This window comes from Phalacrocorax carbo, chromosome 5, assembly GCF_963921805.1.
Source record: "Phalacrocorax carbo chromosome 5, bPhaCar2.1, whole genome shotgun sequence".
In the NCBI taxonomy this organism is placed as follows: domain Eukaryota; kingdom Metazoa; phylum Chordata; class Aves; order Suliformes; family Phalacrocoracidae; genus Phalacrocorax; species Phalacrocorax carbo.
In genome coordinates this window covers 3,308,493-3,325,740 of record NC_087517.1, presented here as the reverse complement: position 1 = coordinate 3,325,740, position 17,248 = coordinate 3,308,493, and the positions used below count along the sequence as shown (strand labels likewise).

At 45.5% G+C, this 17,248-nt stretch overlaps 1 protein-coding gene across 6 annotated transcripts in view; it reads right to left on the bottom strand.

Annotated features, from left to right (window-relative positions):
• Positions 1-3,742: 3,742 nt before the first annotated feature.
• ORC4 (origin recognition complex subunit 4) overlaps positions 3,743-17,248 on the bottom strand; it is a 445,415-nt gene continuing 431,909 nt past the window's right edge. For 5 of the 6 annotated variants that reach the window (XM_064450977.1, XM_064450979.1, XM_064450978.1 and 2 more), the window contains 10 exons: positions 16,597-16,672; positions 16,095-16,180; positions 13,945-13,993; positions 13,267-13,418; positions 11,229-11,402; positions 10,813-10,899; positions 7,012-7,120; positions 5,020-5,115; positions 4,868-4,935; positions 3,743-4,053 (listed from right to left, as the gene is read on the bottom strand). In XM_064450977.1, the coding sequence (XP_064307047.1) occupies positions 3,865-4,053; positions 4,868-4,935; positions 5,020-5,115; positions 7,012-7,120; positions 10,813-10,899; positions 11,229-11,402; positions 13,267-13,418; positions 13,945-13,993; positions 16,095-16,180; positions 16,597-16,672 (1,086 nt within the window). In that variant the 3' untranslated portion in view covers positions 3,743-3,864. Of the gene's footprint in view, positions 4,054-4,867; positions 4,936-5,019; positions 5,116-7,011; positions 7,121-10,812; positions 10,900-11,228; positions 11,403-13,266; positions 13,419-13,944; positions 13,994-16,094; positions 16,181-16,596; positions 16,674-17,248 lie in introns of all 6 variants that reach the window. The other variant, XM_064450981.1, reaches the window with a different exon arrangement.

The following is a 17,248-nucleotide window of genomic DNA, read 5'->3' as shown; positions in this document are numbered from 1 at the left end:
CCCTGTAGCGAGTCACCTTCTCAGGCGTCCCCTGAGCAACAGCCGCCCCCTTGCTCTTACCTTTGAGCTTGGTCTGACAACCGCGGCTCTGCCAGGGGACGTGGCCTGAGTGTCTTCTCCGCCTGCGCCCCAAGTTTAAGCCCCTTAAAAGAAGTTCAGCATTACTTTTGCCGTCGCGTTAGAGGGTGAGAAGGTTCCGTGTCGCACCCTGCATGACTTTGTACTTCCCACCACCCGGGCCGTAGTGTTCCAGAGCGGAGGCCGTGCCTCGGCCTTGTTGGAGTTGCTGGACGAGCGCTGTCGCTCGTGGCGGTGATCTGAACCCGCGCCACGAGGGCCGAAATCCATCGCTTCGAGCCTTGTGGAGTTGCGACGTTCAAAAGGCGGTGTGGTTTCCAAATACCGACTACCGGTGGGCGAACTAAATTGTCACCAGGCAGTAATAAGACATTTCCTGTTCGTGGTAGCGTTTGAGAGAATGAATAGGGTTACCAGTTCGCTTTTTTTTTCCCCAGCTTCTCTCTTTTTAACCTTTTTTTTTTTTTTAAAACATTCATTAGGAACACTTGGTACAAAACACAGAAAGCTGCAATAGATGTTCACGGGCAGAATGATTGAAGTAGCATCCTTGATGGAACATCATTTACCTCAGATACTCAACCAGCAGTACTTCTTTATTTTATTTTAATTTTATTTTTTTTAACGCCGTTTCAGTCCATATACTATTCGTTACCTCTCAAGATTTTGGTAAGCAATTATTTTAACTCTACTCTTCGTATTTGTCAGTGTTTCGGGCACAGGTTGTTGTACTACTGTCAAAAGGTACTTGCTGTTTTTCTGCAAGTACTAAAAATAAACCAACCCTCCCCCCCCCCCGCCCTCAATAAAGTGATTGTTAAATATTGTACAAATAAAAATGTATACTCTTTCTCCCCTATTCCCCCCAAAAGTTAAAATAAAAAAAATGTGACTACTATGACTCATACACGCCTTTTTACACGCTGTAACGCTGCGGGAGAGGAGATGCGGCCGCGCCTGCCGCCATTCTCAAGCCCCGGGGCGAGTAACGGGAAGCGAGCAGGCCCCGCAGCGTGAGTCGGGCGGGGAAGCGACCGCAGAAGCTGCAGCTCCAGCGTTTCGGATGGAAAACCCTCCCTCCCCATCCCTCCCCCTCGAAGGGACACTGCATGGGCGTGCAGTTTGAGCGCCGAGGCAGACTCTGGGCTGTGGTGATGAAGGCTGGGCGGAGGCAGGGAAAGGCCAGGGTGAGGGTTTGGGCACTCCGCGCGCTCCATCGCTGTCTTCTGCCAGTGCGAGGCTGCGCCTGCGGCCGCCACGCACAGAGATAAAGGAGCGAAGCTCGAGTGCCACGTCCGTCACCTCTCTCCCTTCTAAAAATGTTAAATTTCATCAACCAGACCTTTAAAATCCATGGCTACACTGTGATTGCTCTTCTGTTAATGTGTATGTGGGGGGTGTTCTTCCAGCCTGCGTTATCGCTGCTGCAGCTTGTTTTTGTAGAAGTGACCCAGCGCTGCCGGCAGAGCTGTCGCTCCTCTGGAAAACGGGAGATTTCACTGACTTCCAGCCTCTCTCAGCCGCGTGGCTGGGAGGCTGTTACTTACTTAGGGCGCGGCGTTCTGGACGCAGAGGTTGAACTCGCACCAGTCGGTGGCTGCGGCGTGAGGGGTTTGGCGACCGTCGCCGACACAACGCTACTCGCGGGACCGCGGGGTGCTCCAGCAGCACCCTGCGCCACTCCGCGGCCCGCACCCAGCTGCTCCAGGTGGTGACTCAGTAGGAGGCCTGAGGGTGGGAGCAGAGGGGAAAAGGGGAGCTGCTGCTGCTGCTGGGATTGATTTAATCAACGTTCCTGTGAGGGTACCCCGCTGTCACGCTGCCGCTGCTCCTCAGCTACGGGTACGCGTGCAATACACCAGCCCCTCCTGATCCCACTCCGCTCCCCGCGCGCTGGGTAACCCCTCCCTTCCCCTTTTCAAGGACCTTGAAGTATGTGAGCTGCAGAGAGATTGCTGTTGGCCGAATAAATATTTTTCTTCCTGGTTAAGTTACTTCTGTGGAAGATCTTGCAGCAAACTTTTTTTTACTGAGAGTTTGCACTAGTGGTCCCAGCTAACAGCGTCACGTAGGGTGCCTGAGCCGTCACTTGCAACTTAACTGTATTTTACAGACTTTAACAACTTGAAGTTACTCACGTGCAGCCTCTTAGTCTGGACACTTCCAGGACCAGCTCAAAGTTAGGGCAAGCCCAGTACCTATGTGGCTGCGTTTCAAAGCGCAGCGCTGCGAGACGTGCACCTGTGGAGGCAGTATCGTTACGCAGCAGCAAAGAGAGCAAAATAAATAAAACCTAACCCTTTGACCGAAGCGGAGGGCGTCTGAGTGACAGCACAGCGAGGGGGGCCCAGGCATGAACAAACAGTGCTGCAATTGCTTCAGCTCCTCGAGGGCCGAGCCCTTGCGCTGCCACAAATGCCTGTTACATCACACGGGCTTTAAGGCCGCCTTCTGCAGCCTAACGGGCCGGAGCGTGGCGTGTCCCACGCTACTTATGGCCTCAACTCAAACTGAGATCCCCAAGAAAACAGAATTTTCTCCTAAGCAATAACAACGACCCACGAGAGCCGGGCAAGGCAGGATTTAGCGGCCAGAGAAGGGGGCTCAGAAGATGCTGAGAACGCGGTGATACAGCACGTAAATGAGAACAACAACTAATCGGGATGTTGATAAGAACTAAACCAAAGTGCCCTTTAGGTGAACTGCCCTCATTATAATACTAAAAATCACACCCATAGGCCAGAAACCCCCAACTCAAATAAGCCACACTCTGAGGCTGTGTGAATTGCGATTAGCAGGAGGGTGTCAACACTGGCTGTGACTGACACATGGAACCGTATGGCTGCCTTGTGTCTCAGCGCAGGGTGCCCACCTGGTTACCAGCTCGCACCCATCTTTGCACAAAAACACGTGGAATAAAGCACCCCCGCTCCGCGCGGCGTTTCGGGCAAGGCGCAAACGCACGCACTTTTTGGGAAAACAACGCCATTGTAGCACCCAGACTTCACGTCTGGTACCAAACCAACGCTCCCCCTCACCTGGGAAGGGCCGTACCTCTGCTGCGCACGCCCTGCCCATGCGCGGCGCTACCCATCCTTCACTAGAGCAGCTCTAAAACCAGGTTCTCGCCCCGCAGAGCTGACGCTGCAGCGCTGGGACAGCTGGGTCAGAGCTCCAGAGCTGCCCCCGGGCAGGGAGACTCCAGCCCGGCCGCCTGCACGAGGTGCCCGTCCAGCATCGCTCCCTCTGCTGAACGACCGGGAGACATTGCACAGAAATACCACTAACCGGCTGAAGATAGCGGTGATTAAAGCTTTAATTAAGTCAATTTTCTACCTCAAGTTAAATTTGAGAAGAAAAAGGACACTAAGTGTGAGCTTTAAACGGCACTGGGGATGGACCTGTGCTTCAGAACTCACGGCGCGAGCCCCGCGGCCGCTTGTGGCAGCACGCCGCTGAGCCGGTGCCCGGAGCCGTCTTAATCCGCGAGTGAGAAGTTCCAAAGAGCTCCAATTTCTGCGAAGTGGAACCATTAGTGCTGAGCTGAGCTAAACGGCCTGGGCATTTACGGTAATCGACTTCACGGCCATTAGAAGATACAGCAGTATCGCTTTCCTTAAAACCCAAGATCCCAAACCGATCAGCGAAGCACAGCAAAGCGAGCTTCTTCCAAAAATTTATTAATTTGAACACCCTGCTGCGGGTAAACGTCACATCTTCTGGAGTTTGCAAGTTCGATTCCAAAAGTTTTAAATGCAGAAAGCGATACTGCAAGTTCCACAAAGTTCACAACCAGCTGAGCGATGACGTCGCCCACTGCTTGATGTCCGTCGGGCAGTTTGGGTACGCTTGCAAAGCATCCATGATTTGGTCGTTGTCCAAAAGCAGTCTCATTAAGAGGTACTCTCTCTGACCACGCACAGACGGCCTTTCTATCGGTTTTACTAATTCCAGCTGCAGTAAGTGTTCAAATGCCTAAAAACAAAAGAAAAAAATATTAGGGAACTGTACGTCATTTCCAGTTCAAGCGTAGCGGAACGACGCTGAATCAGAACCCAAATTGTTTAAGCTGAGCAGCTGCGAGGCTGGTCGTCGGGTTAAATTCGTTAAGCGAAAACCTGCAGGACCCCTGTTTGAGTGCTGCGCTACGGCAGGACTGTGCCCTGCAACCAGATCCCTGAGCTGAGCCTGGCAAAACTGGGTTAACAGAGCCACCAGCCCAGAGGGCCAACGGGCATCAGGTTTGTAACCAAACTCCTGATTTTCAATTTGCACTTTAGACTGTAGCTGGTTGAGGCAAAACAGCTACGAACTGATTCCAAACACCAGTAAGACCTACTGGGACTTGGATTAAGTAAAACAGGTTTTCTGATGTGGGAAGATTAATTTAAATTTTGGAGACCTCACTTCTAAACAACAGAAGCGAAGGAGCAAGATGAAGATGCCTACACACGTACGCAAATCTCTCCTCTGGGAGACGTTGCTCATACAGTCGTTCCTGCTGAACCCCCGTCCTGAATCAGTTAAGCTCCGTTTAAAGCAACTCCTTACCCTGGTGCTAAACTCCCCGCAATGCCGCTGTTTACCCGCTCGGCGCAGCCGTGAGCTGCCGGCCCCCGGGAAGGCGAGGTGCGGTGCCCAAAGCCCCCACCTGCGGCTCCCCTCGCCCTGAAGCGCCCGCCCTCGGTTCTAGGGCTGCGTGTGACTACGCGGATCTGCGCACCAGGGAAAAAAGACCCACATCTCAATACCTTACAATAAATAAAACCAACTGCATTTCAAGGCTTACCTTCATGACAACCGGCTTTTCGAAGTTGTACATGCAGTGCGCCTTCCTTTGTATGAACTTCTGGAATTCTGTATCAGGGATAGGAAAAAAACCAAGTTACTTAGGGGAAAGTAGGTGATTTAGCTTACGTGAAGTTCCTGCGTTTGTCTCACCATTGTAAACCATCTGGAAGTTAAATGGTTCTCCTTCATAAACATCATTTAAGTGTTTCATCGCTATAATTAGGCAGATTTCCAGGACAGACAAACCTAGAGGGAAAGACAAGAGCTCTAAGTATTTCTCTTAAGCGTATCAGAAATGCGAGCAGTTCACATGCTGTTTTACTCCTCTGTTTGCACACGCCTGTAGGCCTCGCATAGCTTCATACTGTAAAAAAAACAACTCCAGAATTGGAGAGGCTGGATAAGAGAGCATTTCTTTTCCAGAGGGATGAAGCGAGCATGTTAAGAAATGGGCTGCTTCCATCAAAAAGCAAGAAAATTAAGCGTAAAGAAAAACCCTCGTTGCAGATTGTGCGCTGTGCCAAAGCAGCGTTAGCAGCACCAAGAGAATCTCCGTGCTACTGTGTAACGTGCCACGAAATGAGAGTTCCGAGGGGTTGTTTGCTGTTCAAAGCTAAAGAAGCGACACAGGGAATCAGCTCCATGGCACTAAGGGGACTGGGAGAATCACAGGGCCAAGCCAACCCAAAGCCTGTAAAATCCAGAAGCCATAAAGCAGCAAGGGGACAAGGTAACTCTTCCTGATCGGGGAAGGATTCCTCCTGTGACTACGCTTGGGCTCAGTATCATCACCAGGAGATTATTTCTTCTCACCCTTTGCACAGGTTCCAAAACGCTTATCAGAGGACGCCTAAGCATAGCGCTGGGTACACCCCTCCACTGGGGTTCAGGAGGGGAGAAGCCCCGGATCACGCACAGGCGGCAGCAGCACGCCACAGCCCCGCGGCTACAGGAGTCAGTACAGCATTAGCAGATGCTCAGTTAATCGCAGGTAAGCGCATGCTGCTGTGCTTTTGAGAGTACAGAATTCACAGAATCATGGAATCATTAAGGTTGGAAAAGACCTTGAGGATCATTAAGTCCAACCACCAGCCCAACACCCCCAGGCCTCCTAAACCATGTCCCCAAGTGCCACGTCTGCACAGGTTTCTGAACCCCCCCCAGGGAGGGTGACTCCCCCACCTCTCTGGGCAGCCTGTGCCAGGGCCTGACCGCTCTGGCAGGGAAGGAGTTGTCCCTAATTTCCAACCTTACCCTCCCCTGGCGCAGCCTGAGGCCGTTCCCTCTCGCCCTGTCGCTTGTTACTTGGGAGCAGAGACCAGCCCCCCCCTCACTCCAGCCCCTCTCAGGCAGCTGCAGAGAGCGAGAAGGGCTCCCCTCAGACCCCTCTTCTCCAGGCTAAACCCCCCCAGCTCCCTCAGCCGCCCCCCAGCACACTTGTGCTCCAGACCCTGCCCCAGCCCCGCTGCCCTTCTCTGGACACGCTCCAGCCCCTCAAGGCCCTTCTTGTCCCGAGGGGCCCAACCCTGAGCCCAGCACTCGAGGTGGGGCCTCCCCAGGGCCGAGCACAGGGGCCCCATCCCTGCCCGGCTCCTGCTGGTCACACCAGTGCTGACACAAGCATTCAAGTACAATTCAACTCAAGTACATGCTCCCATTTTGTACGTATCTGAGCAGATTTTTGCAGTTCTCAGAGGGTTTATTGCAACAGCTCCCAGCGCCGGCAGGAAGAGGTCAGCACCTTCCCTTCCTTCCTCCACCACTGAGACAGGACAGAAACACTGCCCAGACAGGTGCCTTTGTCCAGGCCACCAGTGCTTCCCCTGGCAGGGCAGATCCACGCAGGCTGCCCGGTACCGACAGCTGCAGGTCTGCATCATAGCAGGGTGCTGCCGAGCTCCCTGCCGAGCGGGATTTATACCAACTATTCTGTAACTCTGTTCCTGGCTGATCCGGCACTGTTATACCCACGCAGATGAGCACGGAGCAGACTCCCGGGGCGGATGGATTCCCTCTGCAGCTCACACCAACAGGGGACACTACACTATACAGCATCCTTTGCATCAAAAGGATTTCAGGGAGGAACCTCACACATTCCAAATTCCTAAGAGACTTTCAGGGAGGAAAAAAGCTGAGCTTTACCATGTACGATGTTTGCTTTTGAGTCCACCCTATACCGCTTGCTTACTTCTTGGAGATCTGATGCAGTGATAAGCGAGTGATGCACAGTAACGTTACTTACAGCGAGCATCTAAAAATAAAGCAGAAGACATTTTTCTTTTAATTACTAATTACCAGATGTGCTTTCTACTTGGAGGTGGAATGCAGAAGAACACATTTCCCCTGGAGTCATCTACTGGAAACATCATTGAATAAACCCTACAGACAGTGGGCTCATACTGAAAACCTTGTAAATAGCTGGTAGCTACAACTGCCTTTCGCCAGGGAGGTTTTCCAGGCTTAAAACTTTAAAGCCTCCTCACTGGAGGAGATAAACGCTCATTAACTTGTTTATGTTAATGTCAATGGATTAGCATACTTCAGTGATTGCTGTACGAATGACTTACAACTAGCTTAAGCGCACCTTTGTACACTCGTGTCCCTGAAAGTGCTGAGACAGTGCCTGAAGGCGCCTCTCTGTTTATGGAACGCGAGTTACCCCTTCACAACATTCACTAAACAGTCTCAAATGTAGCTGCAGTTTGAACCTTTTAACAGTCTTCAACTACCTGTCACAGAAAGTGAGTTCTTAACACACATAAGTTAATAAATACGTCATTAACTGACCCCTTCTGACACCGCTCCCTCAAAGCTCTTGATTATCCACAGGCCTTCGCTCAGCAGCAGGCACGCTGCAGTGACCTTCGCTTGCTCTTCCAGGCTTGAAGTATCTGCCTGGTAGATACTTTGCTGTTTAATAGTCATCAACACAAAAAATGGCTTTTAGTGACTACCTCCAACTTCTGCAGCTCTGTGTGATGAGAAACTGTTGCTTCATCTGTTCCATTGAGGTCTCTCACTGAGAACATCCAGTGCTATCTACCACCAGGATTTTCTAGTCCTCTTTCTTTTATAGATGTCAACTGAACAGCCTCAACAAGCTGCACGATCATTCAGACTTCCAAAGGTGCGGAATGAGGTTGTAATACTATCAAGGCTAAAGTGAATTTGGATAGGGAAGAAGGGGAGGGGTGAAGAAACAACAGGCCCAGGTCAGTAACGGACATGCAAGATGGGAAGAAGTACAGGAAACACGGCGGTATCTCTTGTCAGTCACTGCCACCTCTGCTTCAGGGCTAGGGAGATTTGAGAGTAACTGGTAACCACACCGAAGGGAGCCTGGGGCACTGGGCATCCTCTGGTTTACCAGATTCAGAGGCAGACAAGCACCTGATCACATGAAGTCACCCACACAAGAGAAACTATGGGGAAAAGAGCATTTATGAAAAGCAAAACTAGCTGTCTAGTTCTACTTCTGCAAAAAATCACTTCTTTTTACTTAACTCATTCGATTCTTCCAAGCTTTTGCACAATCCCACTTAGGGTAGTGCAACATGAAACAGAAACCCATGTGTTCAACTGACAGTGCGAAGTGATGGGGAGCACTAAATGGGATTTTAAAAATAGCCGGTCACTGAAAACAAGTCCTTGCTACCGAAAAGCAGGTAATTAGCAACAGCAGCTCCAGTTATCAGCACTGCCGCACTGCCCATCGCAGAGCTGCTCTCACCAGCTCAAACAGCGGGCTCCTACAGATTTTTAGAACTGTATGAATTTAAAAATTTAAAAACTAAATGTAGGGCAATTAATCCACACTTCAGCTAATACAAAAGAATTACCGAAGTGCTAGAATCTGTATTGCATACTTTTATGTAGCAAGATGACTTCAGAGTGAAAAACCCCTTTCTAAAGGAATTCTTCAGAACATGCTGAAGAAAACAATCGGGAACTTCAGCCTCGGCTCTGACACACTCTGGAGCTCAAAGGGATGCTATTCAGGGAGCCATCGGCCCTTTTTCTGGCATTCATTCAAGCCACAGAGAGAGAATTGGGTGCCGCTAAACCAGAAATAATCTGCAATCCTGTAACGAACTTGCATCCACAGAGGGCTGCCCGAAAGAAGACGCCGATCATGCTCGTGTGTTTCAGAACGAGAGCAGGAAGTCCACAATCTAGTTTTCAGCATGCCTATAAACTCAGTGTTGGGAGAAGCTGTGAGCACTAAGGACTCAAGAACAGGCCACCACAGAGCTGAAGGTTAACACCTGAATATTTGCACCAGACAGGATAAGCAGGTACGTTTAGTGGGCTTTGCACGCTGACAGAAGCACATAGATATTTTAAGGTGGTCAAACCAGCATTCCGTATCTTCTGTAATGAATGTTATTGCATTCATAGTAACTGTGTTAAAAAACAGGAGGGAGGGAGGCAGATCAAAAAAAAAAAAAAAAACCAAAAAAACAACCCTCCAAGAGAGCCTGACCACGCATTAAGCTCTGGCTTATTTGTCGTGACAGGAGGGAGTTCACTGTCAGCATTACCTCCTACTTACTGAACACAGAAGTCTTCTCTCAGAGTTAACAGAGAGGCAGAAGGCTAATTTTTCTCCACACAGCAGCCTTCCTCCTCTCCCCTAAAATAACTGGGGAAGGTTGAAGCTACCAAGTACAATTCGCTTTTGCTTCCTCAGGCCCTTGATGCCAGACAATGTGGTCATTCGGAAGATCAGGATTAACTTCCGTCTCAGTATTACTAGGGATTAGTAGCCTCAAGCTTCCAGCACCTCAAGATTTAAAAGATTAAGATCACATTTCCCAGACTAGTGTCAGAGTAATGGACGCATTCAGGGCAGCATCTGGGCTACCTGAAATGTTCCATATGTGAAACCAGCTCTGGAAAACAAAGCGGTGCCTAATCATAGTTCCTAAAGTGGTTTGGTCCGATACTCTGCATAAGAAGAAACTGGAAGTGATAAAAGGTACAGCACTTTTCCTTCTCTTTTCCACATTTCTTCTGTGTAACAAGACTGTAGATATATTGAACTCTCTTACTCAGGAGGAATCCAGGAGCAACTAGTCCGTAAATGCAAGTCATGTGTGCTCAGGAGCACCGCAGCAAGAGCAACGGTTCAGGAAGACAGAGTGGAAAGAGGGACGACAACAACAAATAGTGTACTCCATAGTACAAAAACGGCACCAAAATTTACTGGTCTTTGAAGACAGACCTCAATGGAGGGAAACACGTTGACTATAGTGACAGATTTATTAGTGCAAGAGGAGGAACAGAGGAATATTTGGCTGCAGCAACAGACTTAAAGGAGAAAAAGTAGGTTTTAGTACAAGCAGTTTTCAGGATTGACCAGCAACCAAAAAGAATCTCAGACAGGAATGAGTATTTTGCAAGTATTTCACCTACAGTTTTGCTTTATAAATGGAAAGGATTGGCAAAAGTTCTCTTAAATACCAGAACCTCACCACCATTTTAATTAAACAGTGTAGGGGAATAGACAGGGATCGGCGACCGGAAGATTACGGGATGTGACGGAAAGATAGACTCCTCCCCAAAGGAGTGGCAGGAACAGGAACCGCAAGAGCTATATAAGCGTGTGACGCAGCCAAATAAACGGACATTTTGTATCCATCATGTTGATGTCTGTGCATCATTGTCCCCAGGGCGGGCAGAGCCCTGTGTCCCGGAGGTATGCGGCCCAAGATAAGTTCTCCCGTAGAAGCGTACAGCTACAAAACAGTACACCCTCACAATGTAACTGCTACAGAAACTGGATCTACTCAAATTCATTAATAAAGCAGGGACTGATAAAGCATGCAAGAAACCAGCACTGTCAAAAGCCCACTCAATAAAAAGATGTTTTAAGAAAAGCTCAGACAACTGACTTGAAAAACCCAAGTTTACAGATTAGTATATATACATCCAAATACATACCAACAGCAAATGAAGTGAGCGCAGATCTTTGGCATAGTGAAAAAGGTTCTGCAGCACATCTCGCACAGCTTTATCCTCTGAGAGATGCTAAAAAAAAATTTAAGTAATGTTTTAATCATCTCAGCAAATCATTTCATACTCACCTGAAAATATACTGGTTAACTGACTTTCAGAAAGAGCTCAGTTGACGCTTGACAACACAGTTCTTCACGTCTAACCTGAACTTTCTGGTCTGTTTTGTGACACAATTTTATCTCCAGACTTCAATAAGCAAAGATTCTCTGTCACAATTCGACTTATTCCACAACAAACTCAAATAGCCAAAGGAAATACTAATCCTGGGTAAAGGCTTACACTTATAAACTGGTCTTACTTTATAAGTTTTACTAAAACCAAGTATAAAGAGCTTTAAATACCTGAACGTTTTTATTCCATTTTTGTGCAAAATACTCATCAGGAAATTCAGCAGGAAGAGAAAGCTGTTCCTTGAATATTCTAAGGTATTGTTTAAAATTAAAGGAATTCATCAAGTATATCTGGCGGTGAGAGAACCTTGACTTTACTCTCTTCTCCAAGAGCTCCAGGATATCCTTGTTAAAAAAAAAGAGTAAAAATAATAATTAAAAAAAAAAGCAGACGCATTTAGTGCATTCTTTGCTACAGTAAAAATTGCAAGAGGAAACACAAAAGTAAATAGTGTTGGGAAAAAAAAACCACAAACAAACTATTAAATTCTCAGGTTTAAAACCTTCTAACAAGACCTTTGCTAATGATTGTAATTGATGTGCCTTGAAATGCCTCAGAACTAGCCATTTACCCGAATCATGTGATGCGCTACATCACACGGGGTAGTTAGTTGCTAGGATACCCAGCAAAATTCCTCCATAGATTATGTAAATATTTCAGTTACTTAAGTCTGCGTTCAAGATGTGGCAGCCTATCGCAGCTCTCGACAAGTTGTCTCGTTAGTAGATACGTAGGTTGGCAGCTGTCATTTCACCTGCCTTTCGTCAGACTGAAAGAATCTAGCTTAAAAAAAAAAAACCAAACCCAAAACTTAAGAGCCAATATTTATCTTCTAAGACAGTCACACAGAACTAAGCAAGTCTGCCATCAAGTTGTTGGTTGAAGACAGTAAGAGAAAAGCTTACTTTTCTCAGAACACATCGCAATAGGCCGGCATCAGAAACAACCTACGGGCTCGCTCCTTTTAGAGGAACACAGCACCATTCCCCTACCTTATACTGGGTCAGAATGAGCACACTCCTAGTTTCTAGGAATTTGGGATAGGCCTTTTTGGTTTTTAAGGGTTGTTGTGTGTTGGCTTTGGTGGTTTTACTTGCGCTAAAAAAAGAACACAAATTCCTCGCCAAAAAGAGAGCGGTAAGAGCAAATAGAGAGCCGACAGTGCGAAACAGAAGGACCCCTTTCAATTTAGAACTAACATGCAACAAGGACTAGGGATTTAAAAAAAACTCAGAAGCAACAGCTATCACCACAACCACGGCACAGCCTCTGAAGACGCTACCTTAATTACGTTCAAAAGCAGAGCATATAGGGTTCTAAATAATGGGTGATGAGGACACCGGACTCGGGACAGCAATGAAGCAAAAGGAAAGACTGTGATTTACTAAATTGACTATTAACTATTCTATTAATTTACAAAAACTTGCCCAGCTAAGTATCACCTAAACCCAATCAACCCGATTCCGGCTCTGATGAAAGATTTTAATTCTTCTTCTCCTTGTCATGACCCAGCTAGCTTCACCACCAATCCAGTGTACTGAGAAAAACAGTACAATATGTATAAAGTATCAGCTTCCATAGTGTTACAAAGTAATTATTTCACAGTGTACACACAGTCTGTCCACAGTTCCCTACAACGTCGTGGCAAAACTCACAGCAAGTTTATCGTGGATCCTAACCCCATTTTGAACACGTTATTATAGAAAAAGTGCCTCACTGAAGTGCGTGCTTAAAAAAAATTCCTTGTCCTCAGAACAATGATTTAAACACTGTAGGTTAAGACTGTTCTTACCAACTGCTGACCGAGAAACTGAGAAGCCCAGGAGCCTCTCCCCAGGGCGAACGGCAGTATAGGCATGTCGGGCACAGACACGACAGCCACACGGATAAATACGGCTCTTCTGCAGTAATACCGGACAACAGTCCTGCGTCTGCCTCCTTAGAAGGGAAAACCTGTCCCTTTAGCAGTAAAACTGAAGGCTTTGCAGTTTTTTGGTCATCTAAGTTTAGTCTCAGCACAATTATTATTTTTTTTACCCCCTCCCCAATTCAAAAGTCAGAAAAATGGATAATTGGGAAAAGCCTCTTAGTAAATTAAGTAATGTTCCAGGAGAGGAGAAGAGAAAACATTCCAACTATGACAAAAGTCTCTCACTCAAAGTTTTTAGCTTTTTTAGTTTTATTTTTAGAGAAAGCACAATGTCTTACCTGCCTACATGTAAGTCCAATAACTGTTACCGGAGTCTGCGCTGACTGGGATATATCGAAGAGGTTATAGAGCAGCGTCTGATTCTTGTGATGAACAAACAAGTCAAATTCATCCAGTATAAACAAGACCGGACAACTACTAGTTCGATCTCCTGAGACAGCAATTTTAAAAGTTAGGCTACGGCAACATCATCATCAGGCTTCCAACTCTACAGCTTGCACAGTTTCAGGTTTTACCAATTTACATATTTTCTTTTAGCTTTTCACTAAGCCCTCCTTTCCACAGGTGTACTGCTACAACAGCAAAAAGAAAAATACACTGAAAAATTGGTAAGGTTTTGTAGTATTCTGCCAAGCATCATTTCTGGTTGCAAGGGAAGACAGACCTCTGTGGCAAACTCTTAAAAAACCCCCACTATTCTTAATAGCTTAAATCTGGATAAAGGAATCTGTCCTGCAGAGCTGACCATCACATGCAAGCCTTTAGAGCACCAGTTATGTCAGGCATATGTTTGTTCAGTATTATGTATTTTTTACATTGTTTTTTAACCACGACACATTCTTGGGCTAGGTTTCTTCATACCGCTTGTACAAGTAGATGGAGAAACACGCACACGCTAACTTTTCAGTCAAGTGACACACACACGCTGCTTCAGAACAGGGGCTACTAGTGTTTACCTTTCCTTAAAGCTTCAAGGAGGAACGCGAGATTTTCAGCAAAACTGCCCTACACAGAGAAGACAAGAAAGTTTCACAATAGGTTTTCAGCGTCGGTTTCAGAATGGTGCAACTACATCAAGTTCAGGCACATAACGAAGCCCATTTCCTTCTAAAACCCTGCTTTCAGAACCAGTGCATTTGAAAATTTGCGATGTTACTTCATGTTGTATAACCATAACCTCCGCAGACAAGAACACTGATAGGTAACTCTACAGCGATCCACTTTTTCCCCATCTGAAAACCCCAACTAATTGCCTCAGACAGGCAGAAATTTGTGATCAGAAGAATGTCTACAATAAGCTAAATTTCCAAGTAGCTCTATCTTTCCTCTAATAGCTATTGCATCCTCATTTTCCGTCTACACACATGCAAAAACTGCCATCTAACGTGTTCCACTGAGAATGATCAGCATGCAGTTTTTTAATTTGCAACCTTATTAGATAGAGGAAAACAACAAACATTCATGACAGAAAACAATGAATTGCTACAACCATTCTGCTCCAGTTACGCCCACATTTACACACTCTGAAGCATGCACGTTGTGGGATGGGAAATAACTATAATGGAAGACCACAAGCCCTATCAAAGACGGCAGAAAAGCCAACTTACTCTCTGAATGTGAGCTGCAGAAGCTAAGAAGGGAAAAGTTTCTATGGCCAGGACATTCCTGCACATCACTGTGTAGCAGCGCTCCACAATAACTTAACAGGGAAAATTACAGGGGAATTAAGCATATTTAAGTCCAGTTTTGCCTCCACCATTTTTGGTAGTAGAACTGTAGACATTGAAAAGTTGTTCTTTGCTGAAAAGACAACTCATTCAAATGGCTACACTGATATTAAATACTTGCTATTTCCTTTTATTGCTGCAGCTGTATTTGGGAAAATTTTAGCTCTCCACCAGACAGGGTTTTCCATGCTCTATATCTAAAATCACTTGGGATAAGTAAGAAACTGACGCACAGCCTAAGCAGCAAGCATTTTGAAAAGATAATATAGCCTAATAATGACAATCTACACTTCATCTTGCATCCCACACTGCCTCTAACCTAGTTCTCTGGTTTCTCTTAAATAAAGTAGTAACATCTTTTCTCTTTAGAAGCTTTCCAAATGCAACTGATAAAAATAAACCTCATCCAACGAGAGTTCAGCTTTCTCCCCTCTCAGAATTCCACTTTAGCCACTTGGATTGGTATTACACCCGATGCACAGCTATATAAACTCTGCTGATCTCAGAGGCCCTACCTCTTGGAGCATAGGAGGAGACAATGCTGAGAAGGACCTTCTGTCACACCAGAAGACTGGCCTCTCAAGCACACTCACTGAAACACAGGCAGCAGCCAGGGTGGCTCAGATCACTAGCCCAAGTGGTTTCACACTCAAATGAGTGAAATTTAATCTGAAGCACTTTTATTCTCTTTATTACTGACTGTAGTACTAACATAAATGAGTTTCTTACCTTTGCTTCCATTGACCTTTTCTCAAATATTTTATTAGAAATTCTACGTAAAATGAAAGGCTCTAAGAAGCCTGGATAGTCTTCCCTACGAATTAAAAAAGGTTGCAAATATACTAAAGATACAGCTTTATTTATTTATTTTGCTGGTTAACTTGCTTACTCTTTGTCTTGAAATGTTAAAGCCAGTGCTGCCAAAACACTTCACCCCTCTGAAGAAAGCCTCTGCAGAATGCTTAATGTTTGCTTTATTCAGAAGCTTGAAGTAAATGGTAGGAGAGCCTTCCTGTTCTTCCTCCATCTCCAAGTCAAAGTTGGTGCGTTTTGAAAAAGTATCAGGATGCATTAATCTGGCTCAACTAGCAAAATGTGTTCTGCACAAGTGCTGAGCGTTACTAGTATTTGTTGGCACGCTTGAAGTGTTCGTAAACCAGGCTCTTCACAGGTACCTGCTGCCACAGTTCACTACAGCCATCAATTATTAAATATTTTAAAAGAGAAAGCTTTGAGAAGACCAAGCCAGCCCATCACAGTTTTGCTAATAAACTCTCAACGCCCACTCAGTCTCAACAAGTCACATTCTATAAAGCGAGTTTTCTAGGCAAGGATCTTTGAGGGAGAGCAGTGAAGAGTATAATGAAGTTGATACTTACAAAAACTTTATCACCAACCACATTTTCCAGGTGCAACTGTCTGGTGATCTCCTTCAGGGCCACTTTATCATTAGTCTGCAGAAGCCCTGAAATAAAATGATTTTTCATGAATAACTGGCAGTTCTCCTTCGCTCCAAGAGGCCACTAGAAATTTATCCAGAAGCTTCTCTCCATTTCCAGCCTTACAAAGCTATGCCTTTTTATAAATTAAGACCAGACAGTAATTTTCCATATGTAATAAAAAGTTACTTTGTTATTCAGTCCTTCAGTTACTTTCACTTCAGTCACAACTGAACTGATTTTTAATGTCTTTGAAAAGCCATTAAAAGCACAAAAGTTCTCTTTATAGAGAGATCCAAAGAAAGGCACTGGGGAGCTCACGGACAAATGCGTCCATAATTGAGGCTAGATTACAATTGCCGAAACCAAAGTTTTTGTTCGGTACATACAATATATACCAACTAAATATAACCTAACATTTGAATAATGCTGGATTACTTGCCATTCAGATGAACTTCCAAGAGGTTCCCTCTAACTTGTTTCATTTCCATGAGCTCTTTTAAGGCATGATTTAATAACTAGAGAAAGAAAAAAACACGTGATTTCTTTATAATAAGATTAATGTATTAACAGGAGAAAAGCATACAAATGGATATTACCAGATAGCAAACAGTATGTGCAGTTTCATTAGGTAACAATGTTTCTGAGTACTTTCAAGACTAAAACACTAAAATGACAGCTTCGCATTCACTCTCATGAGTGTAGCAATTACATTTGTTCATCCTGCTGAATTAGTCGGGAGAAAAATACAAGAGTAACTCTAATAGTTTAGATATTACCCAAATAACAAGTGACTAAGTCTTTTGCCTTAATAAAAAAAAACACTTTATGAGTTTGAGATGTGAGTATTCGGCTTCATGGCATCACTAGATGCTGTAGAACAAAAGTCATTGCTTTAAATCTTTAAAGACACTATGCTTATTCTTTTTGTCTTTAAGTTAGGAAACCTGACACAATTAAATTGCACATAATTACATCAACTCCTGCTTATAAAACTTAGGGGTCCCCAATTTACAGCCCATCAGGAGCTTGTTCTTGGCAAAAGTCGTTAAGGAACGTGCATTAAAATACACTTAACTAGACAAAATGTTAAC